Raw genomic sequence first — 12,408 nt, 5'->3', positions numbered from 1 at the left:
AAACTGCGAATGAAATGGCAAATAAAATCAGCAAGTCCCAGAAACCATTGTAGGGCCTTACGGTAATCTGGTATTGGGTTGCTGCTGGGATCTCCAGCAGCCCTTGGAGCACTCGTCTGACATGCTGAACATGGTAACCGAGAGTTGTTGGCAGTCAAGTAGGTGTTGGAGCAACCTGGTGACAGGGCCCCGGTCTGATCAGCTTTAGGCTTGTTTGTGATGTGTCCTTTTGTTTGTCTGGACCTCATGGCTGTCACATGGTGATTTGTGTTGTAAAGCCATGTCTATTGTTACTCTGCCCCTATTGTTACTTTGTTATCTCATTAGGGCTCACACCTGTTTTAGTTTGTTTGTCACCCTTTAAATTCTCCTCTTGTCTGTTTTGTCTGTGTTTACTGAGAGTGTGATCTTGCTTCTGCTACAATATTAGTCTTAGTCTAGTCTTGTTTTCCTGCCTTCTTTCTGCAGTTTGGTTGCTTCTTTATTTTGTTTATTTTTCCCTGTTTTGCTAAACTTGGTTTTTGAGCCCCCTTCTAACTAGTTTAGTTTTAATTTGTTTTTCCCCTCTCCTTTTCTTTTTGCTCCCAGCTTCCCTGTCTACTTTGTCTGCCAGGTCCCAACCTCCATTCTCCAGGTTTACGCTTTCTCTCCCCCCCCCTGCCATTAAGTCAACCAATTGTTCATCTGTGGCCGGTTGCATCAGCTGTGCGCAAGTTACAACTTAGCTTAGTTTTGACATAAATGGGCACTAAGTTACATCTTATGAACTACTAAATATTTTTGGGTTGCACCATTAAACTTAGCTGAAGCGTAAATCTACGTATAAACTAAATATTTACGGAAACCTTAGATCAGGAGTAGCCTAACGGTTGGAATAGGTAATAGTAGACAGACTGAACTGCATAAAGCTCGTTTTACATGACAGACTTCAATTCTTTACAAGTAATGCTGACATTTACACAATTATATTTTAAGACAGAAACATTATGTGAATAGATTGCTTTGTTAGCGGCTCTTTAACATTAACCCGTGCAAAACAGTGTGCCGCTGAGTGCATCTGTCCTATCGCTCATGATGTCAAATAAAATCAGTCAAAATCAGTTTTGTTTCAGTATTTATTTATTGATCCTTATTAAAGGGGTACTTCAGCACTGGAAAGATGAATCTGTATTTAAACTGGGTCATTAGTGTAGTAGAAATGTGAATTATTTTTGAATTTGATGCCTTCTAGACTGAAAAAAGACAGAAAATTAATTTTTGTCTCATGGGGATGAAACACTACAATTCCCAGAATGCTTCGCTGCCCTGTGAGGCCATTCCCAAAGCCACCGCTACTAGATTACTGTGACTGAGTTAGAGAACAGACACTACAATTAAATACTGAACGTGTCTGTTCAATAAATGATCTGAGTCGACGTCCGAGTCTCACAGCACTAACGCTGCAGGAGTCAGGTTATATTTAAAGTCATAAATGAGCTGATGAGCTTTTGTGATGAGAGCTGAGGTAATTGCGACCAAAATTAAAACAACGGTAAGGGTTGGTGCCGCGGTGTGGAAATGATCCAGTAGCGGTGACTTTAAGAGTGGCCTCGTAGGGCAGCGAAGCAAGTACATTTTGGGAGTTTTTGTTTTTTATCCACATGAGACAAAAATAACTTTTCTGGCTTTTCTCAGTCTAGAAGGCATAACATTTTTTGTTGTTGACATTTCTACTACATAAATTACCCACTTTTAATACACATTCATCTTCCCAGGGCTGAAGTACCCCTTTAAATGCCGGTTGAACACACAACCCGTAACGGTCCCGGAACGAGTTGACACGTGACATCCTGATGTGACGTATAATGGCGAGCGATCTCAGCTTCAGCGCGGATAGTAAGGAGCTCCGTGTTCTCGACTTGTGTCCAGTTTGCGCACGTTTCTGCTTGTTTAATTTTAGTTTCTTTTGTATATGAACACTCTCTGCGTTTAAAACACCGACTAGCTCTTCTGGCACTGCAGGGTTGTATTATTGATAAAACAAGCTCTACAGCCCCTTTCACACTGCACGTCGGACCCGGAATATTCACGGAACATTGCCAGGTCGCCTTCTGTGTGAAAGCAACCACGTCCCGGAATTGATTACCGAATTGAACCCGGGTCGGGGACCTAGTAACATTGCGGTATTCGACCCGGGACGAGCGCTGTGTGAACAAAAGCCGAAACTAATGCCGCAACGTGTACGTAGTTATCGTGCGACTCCTAGAGCTTGTTTTTTCAATAATACAACCCTGCAGTGCCAGAAGAGCTAATCGGTATTTTAAATGCAGCGAGTGTTCGTATATAAAAGAAACTAAAATTAAACAAGCAGAAATGTGCGCAAACCGGACACAAGTCGAGACCACGGAGCTCCTTACTATCCGCGCTGAAGCTGAGATCGCTCGCCATTATACGTCAAATCCGGATGTCACGTGTCAACTCGATCCGGGACCGTTACGGGTTGTGTTTGAAAGCGCACATATTACAGTATTTCGCTGGCAGTGAGAATTGACCAAATCTAGCGGCCCGGGAACAAATGCCGGGTCGCATTATCCGTGTATTTGCCGGAATCGCAGTGTGAAAGGGGCTTAAGAGTCGCACGATAACTACGTACACGTTGCGGCATTAGTTTTGGCTTTTGTTCACACAGCGCTCATCCCGGGTCGAATCCCGCAATGTTACTAGGTCCCCGACCCGGGTTCAATTCCGGGACGTGGTTGCTTTCACACAGAAGGCGACCAGGCAATGTTCCGGGAATATTGCGGGTCCAACGTGCAGTGTGAAAGGGGCTTTAAACTTTAGGAGGCAAATGGGAGAGTGGTAGAGTATTTTTCTTTGGCGAAAACTCTGAGAAGAAGGAGACTTAAGTAAACATCTACATTTGATGTTAATGCCAATATCTGTCACGGACAAACTTTTGAGGTCTCATTTCTGATCTTTTTTTCTTTGGATCATGCATGCACAGTATTTCACTGGTGTAAGCATGTTGGTCAAGTCATGAACTGAAAAAAAAAATTGCATATCATTTTATTTAGTACACTTAAAATAAAAATACCACTATCTATTATTTTGATCTTCTCCAGTGCAATAAAAAAATAAAAAAAGCATTGTAAAGGACAACATCCATTCCTAGTTTTACATGGAGCTCTCAGAAGCATCCATGCAAGGACGAAAATACTCAAGAACATCTTTTTCCCCACAGGCCTTCAAGCTATACTTAAAAGATCTTTCTGAAAATTCTCCTCATCATTGTGCAAGATGCTGAGAGGTGAAGTAACTGAGTCACTGAGAAGTGACTCATTCTCCTCTTTTTGGCTGTCACTCGGCAGACTTTTTTGCACATTTTTTATTGTAGGTTAATTTTTATTGTATCATATGGTTTTAAAGGGTTAGTTCACCCAAAAATGAAAATTAGCTTATGATTTACTAACCTTCAAGTCATCCTAGGTGCATATGTACATTCTTCAGACAATACAGTCTGAGTCAAAATGTCCTGGCTCTTCCAAGCTTTATAATGGAAGTTAATGGCTGTTTCTGTTTAGAAGTCCATAAAAGTGCATCTACCCATTGAAGTAATCCACATGGCCCTGTGGGGTTAATAAAGCCCTTCTGAAGCGAACTCTCAGCTAACAGTGTTCTCCAGAACCTAAAGTTCTGGCAAGGTTCTCTGAAAGTTATGAACAAACATTTTTCCAGTAGCATTAATAGAACATTTGTTATCTGGTCTTCAATAGATTTCTTAAAACATTATCACAATTATTCAACGTTCATGGAACGAAAACATTTTTTTTCTTCTAAAATATTTTTTTTTGGACATTCATTTTTTAAATGTTAGCTATTTTTAGTGACTCTTTATTTCAGGGTCCAGTTCACACTATTATCAAGTACACTGTAAAAAAAATATTTTGAAAAAAAGTTACCTGGTTGCCTTAAAATTTTGAGTTTATTGAAATTAAAATTTTAAGTTAATACAATGAACATTATTTGAGATTCGACAACTGTTATTAAAATATTATTAAAAGATTTTGTAAGCATATTGGGGAATTGTGTGTGTTATATTTCTGATGATGCAGTGAAACATGCCAAATAGTGCTATTTTCATGATTTATCACATTTTTTATGTGGTTCAAATACAAAAATATTTTGAGTTTCTATTTATTAGAATAGAATAATTTCCTTCATTGTATCAACTAAAAAAATTATTTCAATAAACTCAAAATTTTAAGGCAACCAGGTTACTTACTTTTTTAAGTTAAACCAACAAAAAACAACAATATTTTTTTACAGTGTAGCTTATTAGCATGGCCTATAGGCCTATTGGCTGTATAAAGCACATATTAATGCCTTATTCTGTATGACCTTATTGTACATTGCTTAACCCTACCCATATCTAAACTTAAACACTACAAAAACCATTAGGCAGTAAATTAAATAAGTTTACTGAAGCAGAAGTCGCAGTAAATGTTAAATATGTGTTCCCCATAGTAGCCTAAGTGTTACCCTCAGAGAACATAAAAAAAGAAACACTCCCGTAATGTTTGCAAAATTGGAATAGCCTACCTTAACGTTCGCATAACCAAGAAAAAAAAGAAAAAGAAAAAAAAAACACGTTAAGAGAACATTCAGAAATAATGTATTCATAGCTTAATGGGAACGTTAACAAAACGTATGTAGGGCATTTTGTATTATGTTATCTGGGAGTTAGATCGTTCTCTTCTTAACACTTGGCAGTAGGCTACAGGGGTTTCCACCGCAAGGTATCACGGGCGTTAAATAAAGAAAGAGGGTTACATGCGAAGCTCAGAGAGGCGTCTGCTAAAAAGAAAATCAGGAAAAGAATATTTGGATTTTGATGTGCACAATATGCCTCTTTAGACCCGCTCTCTTATGCGCAGCCGCTGATTTCGCTCAATACTGACCTCACTATAGTCCGCATTGTTTGCAGTCGACTTCCTTCAAGAGTGGGCGGTTGTTATCAGGTAAGGATATCAAGAAATTTTAGGAATTTTGTTTACTTACTTAGCTCTATTCCAGATATGTTTATTAACACAACGCATAAAACAATGACAGCGTTTCCCGGTCGACAAACATGAAGAGTTCTGTGCTTGGGTCTCACATAAATCCTGATGACTTTTTGGCGATTTATTTAATACAGAAAAATCTTGAATGAAAAAAAATGCCATGGTATCTTTTCATTTTACATGGATGAGATGCTAATTGAGCTGTATTACCGCCGGTCAATAGGAATGTATTCTGCTCATAGTCGTCTGGGCTGTATGAAATTATATGGACATGATGGCTGAACAATGATTTGCTGTAAAAAAAAATGAATTTATGTGAGGAATGAGCTTTCTATCGATGGATTATTATCCCGTATGACTGTCAAAACCTACATGCTTTTGTTTGGCAGAAGATACGCGTAAGGTGTGTCATCTCGATGCGGTTTTGCTTCTGTTTAACGTTGTGAGATGCAGGTGCTTTCACTCGAAGCCGCTCTAATGGTATTAAAGACATGGTCGGCGAGCGGTTCGACTCTTATTGCGCAGCAAGGCACCAGTCAATCTTGCTTCGTGCATTTTAGAGAAATAAATTAATACTACACTTTACCATCGTGTTTTTTCTCCTTTACAGTGGGAGTATATGACCAGTCACATGCTTTCAGGGGTCTCAAAATAAGTGTTTTCTGTATGATTTTCGCAGATATGACCTAGTTACACTTATCGCATATAGATTTTGTCATTCTGCTCGTTTGCGGGCTGAGGTTTGAAATGATTTTTCTCTTAATCATTCTGCTTTATGTTTCAAAATGATAATTCAAGTATTTTCCTTACAGTAAAACTCAGTGTGCACTGAAGGACAGTGATGAAGGCGTGGATTATTGCAGTCAAATGACTATGCAAAAAGATTTTAATAGCTGTTTGATCAGATGCCAAATCTGACTGCTATTTATAAATGTGAGTTGTCTTTAGTAGCTACTCACCTATTCTCAAAATAACCTTTACGTCGTACATTTACAGGAAAATAATCAGGAAATAGCATGTTAAATGATTTATAAGATGCATTATCGTGGCATAGATCAGTGATGTGGAAAGATGGAGTATGTGAAGAAAGAATATGGCTACTAAAATGTGTAGACAGATTTGTTTGATTTATTGATTGTATCATTGCAATAAAATAATAATAATAAATGATCATATAATAAAATGAGCTAAATTAGATATTAAACCAACATGCAAGTGAACTATACTGAACTTGATATTTTACATATAGGGAGAGCATGCTAATAATGTGAATAGGTTACTTTTTATAAGAGGTGTAATATAGGCTAGTGTTAGGCTATAACTGTAGGCCTACTCAGTTAAAAAAAAGTTTTTAAAGAACAAAAACAGTTTGTAGAGTTTTAATGAGATTTAAGTCAAGATGTATAAATCTGCATAGGCCCACTAATAACACTGTTATTATGTATAATAATATAGGGCAGATTAGCCCATGTTTTCTCATACATATCTATAGCCCACTGATAAACTAATAAATTAAAAGATTAATTTCTCATATAGTCATATTATATTAGTCCTTTTTTGACATTGGAAATGTGAAAGGTCTGGACTGGGCTTGTTAGCGACATGTAAACACCATATATCATTTCTCACAATACGTTACAAAATTACTTTTTTTTTTAAATTCTAAACTTTTTTGTTCAAAATTAATAAAAAAAAAAGTTAAAATGTAAATACATAACGATGATTATTTAAATGTATTCTGGCAGCTTTTCGCATTTAAAAAGTGACAAGTTGATTGTTAAAAGCATGTGATTATTCCTGATTAATATACAATTTGATAAATGGTGTTTTGAATTTCATGTCTCCTATACCCACATAACAATATATAAACCTTTATTTAGTGCAACCAAATAAATATAAACGAAAATAGAACTATGTGCAAAATGAATAGAATTTAAAATATCATTGAAAGTCAGGTACAGCAATGAGGACCAATTTTTTTTAAAAATTATTATTAAATTGTGTAAACACCTAACCTATAATATAGGTTAAATTCCTCATATCTAGACTCTTTTGTAACTTTATGTCAGCAGTGTCTATCTATTGCATGTTACATAAATTAGGCCTACTTGAGTTACTGCCCAAAACACATTGGGCTTTGTTGTAGTGCCTCCTATTGGTCGTGTTGGACGAGTCTTTGCAAGACCTGAGCTGCATTCTGATTCACAGGGTCCGTACGCAGTGTTCGCTGCTCCCTACTCACTGCGTAGTTGATATCTGGTGAAGTTCTCTTCACTTGACAAAGTGCGTTGATTCTAAAGACCCTCCAATGTCATCACACGGATGAAACTTGAGGCATGCATAGGAGTTTGAGTTAAGATTACGTAATATAATTTAAACACATAAATGACAACACTTTCATTTACAAACATATACAGTCAACCCAAAAATTATTCAGACACCAGATACCAGTGGGTACAAGACACTACAGTTCATTTATGACTGTAAAATTGGTTTAAAAAAAAATTGGGACCAACATTCTTCACTACCATTTTCTAAACTATAGCGAATAAACTGTTGAAAATGTTGAACTTGTCTGAATACATTTTGGTTCGACTGTAAAATACATCCATGTGCCTTATATAAATATTTATTATAAATTTAATGAGTAGCCTATAATGTGTCATATTTGAGAGCCCTAAACTGAATAAGTGTTTGTTAATATGTTACTATCAAAATAAATGTGACGCATGGTGAATGACGTATGCACTGTGCAAATTCCAGCAAAAAATGTCCCAACACCTTTGAAATATAAACCATTATTATAGGCTTATCAAAGTGATAAGATAAGATAAAAACGTACTAAAATGTTGTGGTATTTTACGTGTTGCATAGCACAGCTTTAAATTGCCAACAATTCCCAATTAAAACTGCAGAGTTGCTAAGGTTTTTTTTTTTTTTTTTTTTTGTGTGTGTCACAGTTTCTAGTGATTTCACAATGACAGATGCTGTGATGGGCACGAAAGGTGTCCATGTGCAGTCTGGACCTCTTGCCGCCGAGCTGACTGATGAAGAGAAGGAGATCATCAACAGTGTAATTGCCCGGGCTGAAAAAATGGAGGCAATGGAGCAAGAGAGGATTGGGTGAGAAAGAGTTCATTGATGCATTGGTTGTCACTGCAATACGGCTTCAATAAGGCTTTTAGTCAAATATTTTCAATTTGAATAGTTTAGTTTTAGTTCATCATGTGTGGACGGCCTGAGAAAAATCAAATGTGTGATATATTTAATATGTGTTTACATGAAGCCTCCTCCACTGATTTTGGCACCTTTGATATGATTAAAACAGGCTGTGAAACAGTTCTGTGAAACTGCCTTTACAGTTTAGCCTGTTGGTCTTTCATTCACAAAACATCTAACCTTTGTGTAAACTTGACGAGATTACATATGGAGGACTGGTCTCAGGTCCCTATCAATGTTTTCTATTAGAAGTGCTATAAGAAGTGTATAGAGAAGACATATCTATCTATCTATCTATCTATCTATCTATCTATCTATCTATCTATCTATCTATCTATCTATCTATCTATCTATCTATCTATCTATCTATCTATCTATCTGTCTGTCTGTCTGTCTGTCTGTCTGTCTGTCTGTCTGTCTGTCTGTCTGTCCGTCCGTCCATCCATCCATCCATCCATCCATCCATCCATCCATCCATCCATCCATCTATCTATCTATCTATCTATCTATCTATCTATCTATCTATCTATCTATCTATCTATCTATCTATCCATCCATCCATCCATCCATCCATCCATCCATCCATCCTTCCATCCTTCCATCCATCCATCCATCCATCCATCCATCCATCCATCCATCCCTCCATCCATCCACCTAAACATGTAGCCTATTTTGCTTATATTTAACAAGAGTACCAATATAAATGGAGGGCACTGTATGTTAACATAATGACCAATACATAGCACACAGACATGTGAATACTGTGTTTTATGTATGATAGACGTCTGGTGAATCATCTGGACAACATGAAAAAAGCAGTTTGTGGGGATGGAGTGTCACGCTGCCTTTTATGTGGCGAGCAGCTGGGTGGTGGAGGTGATAGATCGGTGGTTTGTGAGGACTGTAAAAAGGTGAGAAACTAATCGAAATAAAATTCATCAAACTAGTAATCTACATTAATCCTCATATTTAGATAATTTTAATTAAATCATTTGATTTGAACATTTTGCTAAAGGTCCCATGGCATGGATTTTGTTTATTATTTTATAATGTTTCCTGAGGTGTACTTATATTGTTAGTATGGTTTTTAAATCTAAAAGATCATAATTTAGAATAAAAGGCATTTTTACTATACTGATATTAGCCCTCTGGCTTGACTGCTCTGTTTCAAGGGGTGTGTCTGCTGTTAGACTTCAGTGAACTGTTGTGATTGGCTGACATCTTTGAATTTTAAATGAGTATTTCAAAGTATTTCACTGCCAGTCCAGAGAGAGACAAGCCTGACAAGCAAGACCCACATCAAGATGTTTGGTCTGGAAACTCACCATTGACAGTGCTCAATCCGAAGGGCGGGATAAACGGTTGTCTTTCAAAACTCCCTCTGCACGGCATGCACGAAATTGGATAGCGCTACAACCAACCAGAGCAACGAAGATGAAGCAGAGCTCGTTGACAGATTAAACTTTCCCTGTATCCGGTCGACAAAACTCAAAACACATTATCTCTTCTTAACAATAACTTCATTGCTGTTCTTTTTTCTTTTCTCAGAGAAAAGCTTAACTCCAAGTCTTCCAGAGTAGCGGTCAAAGCTGATTCGAAAGGCCACCGTTCGCCATCTTCTGTGTTTACTAGAAGCACGCAAGCGCAACCCTGCCATCATTATGTTAAGCCCCGCCCACCGACTCTATACACGATGTGATTGGCCCGACCAGAGTTTGGCGTTTACAGCTCAGAAGTGTATTGAGAGTTGCTAGACGACACTTGCGGCAAATTAGATTTGCTGCCGCTAGGGTGCGTCTAGATTTCTGGGCTAGAGAGAAACGGAGAGCTGGGGAAAGATTGCCGAGAAAGTGTTATTGTACCGAGTTGTTGAGAGCGATGTGAGTGCAAGTTTATTTTTTTTTTGTTTGTTTGTTATTTTGTTTATTTGTATCTGAGAGCTCTGAATAAACAAAGTCCTAGTCACGCCGACCCTTATTCTATGAACTTTGCAACGTTATTTCTCTCGCAAAATGCTTTCACCACAACTAACAACAAACACAACATCGAGCATAACAGCGTCATTCATTATAACGGCATTTTGGACAAGTGTGCACTGCAGATACGTGTGATTGACAGATCCGAACATTATAAAGAGAGTTCTTTGATCGCTGTCTCTAGTTTAATCGTATAAATAACAGATTTGTTTCATGCTACTAGCAGAAATGACATGAAGTTAATCATTTAAGTCACTGGCTTGATTCACTGATGCATCACGACGGCCAGCGGCGGGACTGACAGTATTAAACGATTTAGAAAGAAAGTCTGTGTGAACTTGAATGATTAGCTGCACATCACAAATCACTGATCACAGATCAGGCATTAATGAACACTGTTACTCACTGACTGTGGCAGTGCTGTCGAATCCATATGTAAAGCCTGTGCTAACATCCACTGATAAACTGAATCCATTCTCTACTAATTCTCTGGGTGGGAAAAGCAGAGGAAGGGGAGGTAACCTTTCCTGTTATGACATCATAACAGGAGATTTCAAGATCAACTCGTCTGAGCTCTCATTTACTCAAAGGCAGAGAAAGACAGAACTCGGTTTACACCGATCAAAATTTCTAGCCACTTGGGGACAGTATTTAGGCTAGGGGAACTCATATTACAGTTTTTCTCGATTGCTTAAACACTATAACCAGGCTTTTGAACTAAATTTTCAAAACCATAACGCCATTTATCAAAAAGCACACCCATTTCACTAAACTATAAACACTATTCCCTGTTTTGACACATGAGTCAGATTTGTTGAACTGTCACTGCAAAACTCTACACACAAATCCCTTAATTTCTCATTGCCTAGACCATGTGGTCATTTAGAAAGCACTAGCATTCAATATTGTTCACTCAAGTCAGCATAGTTTCAGCTCAATTAGCACACAATTACCCAGGTGAAAACACTAAGAGTCAAAATTTAACACACAAGTGCCAATCATATGCATATTCCACATTTTGTCATAAGTGTGGGGACATGCACTGGTCTTGGTCTTGACTCGGTCTCTGCCTGTCTTGGTCTTGGTCTTGACTCGGTCTCAGCCCTTCAAAGTCTTGGTCTTGTCTTGTCTTGGTCTCGGTTTAGGTGGTCTTGACTACAACACTAGTGGAAAGTGTATGCTCGAGAACCTTATATGCTTGTTCACCTCGTCCAGGCCATGTGTCAGTAGATGCGTGCCAGGAGTGGATAAGGCATGCAAGAGGATTTTACCCCTGCTGCCAGGCTAGGGCTAATATAGCCTGTGATGTGGATGAGATTCTCTGGCCTGACCCAGACCAAAGACGGGAGGCTGAGGCGGAATACAATTTTTTGTTGTTGTTGTACTGTGTAGTATAAATGAATGAATAAAAATGTGCCAATGTATCCATTGGTTGTGTATTTTGTTCGTCATGTGAAAAGATTTGTGAGGAGGGGAACCACAAGTAACATAACTTACCAGTTTTGGAAATGTTGTTTTGAATTTATTGCACCAGTGTGTTAGACTATGTTGTAGTGTGTGTGATTTTGAGGGCTTGTGTGTCTTGTCTGAGGGCAAAGTTTGGTTTTTCAGCAAGAGTGAATGGTTTTGATTGTAGAGCTTCATTTTGACCTGAAAATAGGTTGTTTGGGAAACTGGGTGAGACGTTATGGATTTGTGTTTATAGTTTTGAGAATATGAGGCATAGTTTCAAGAAATGTGTTTAAGCAATCGAGAAAAACTGTAATGTTGAAAAACCTCATAAAATGAAAATGTAATGCCATGGGACCTTTAAAGTCACGATGAAATCAAAAGTGACAAATATATATATATGTTTACTAACACAAAGGCGGGACTACCGTCACTCACATGAGATCGACCAATAGCAAACCACAACCATACAACTATCCAATCAATTTCCCATGGACAAAACCAAGTCCTGTCGTACATTTTTTCTAATTCGAAAAGACGCTTCACTTGGATATATGTCACAATATATAGTCTTTTATATATATAATATATAGTCACAATACAAAGATTTTTGTTTCATGCCAACTTTAATGCAATTTGTATATTGTAATTCTAAAACATTAAATCACATTTTGAATGGTAAGTACTGCATACGTTTTATATTTTCTTCTAGTCTGTTCACTGTT

General features: G+C 37.7%; 1 protein-coding gene across 1 annotated transcript in view; it reads left to right on the top strand.

Annotated features, from left to right (window-relative positions):
• The first annotated feature begins 4,744 nt into the window (after positions 1 to 4,744).
• rph3ab (rabphilin 3A homolog (mouse), b) overlaps positions 4,745 to 12,408 on the top strand; it is a 40,822-nt gene continuing 33,158 nt past the window's right edge. The window contains exons 1-3 of the mRNA XM_067425945.1: positions 4,745 to 4,997; positions 8,000 to 8,162; positions 9,040 to 9,169. Of these exons, the coding sequence (XP_067282046.1) occupies positions 8,017 to 8,162; positions 9,040 to 9,169 (276 nt within the window). The 5' untranslated portion in view covers positions 4,745 to 4,997; positions 8,000 to 8,016. The remainder of the gene's footprint in view (positions 4,998 to 7,999; positions 8,163 to 9,039; positions 9,170 to 12,408) is intronic.

Source organism: Pseudorasbora parva, chromosome 1 (assembly GCF_024679245.1).
Source record: "Pseudorasbora parva isolate DD20220531a chromosome 1, ASM2467924v1, whole genome shotgun sequence".
Lineage (NCBI taxonomy): Eukaryota > Metazoa > Chordata > Actinopteri > Cypriniformes > Gobionidae > Pseudorasbora > Pseudorasbora parva.
Note: the sequence above shows the minus strand (reverse complement) of the source record. Positions and strands in the feature narration are given on the sequence as shown.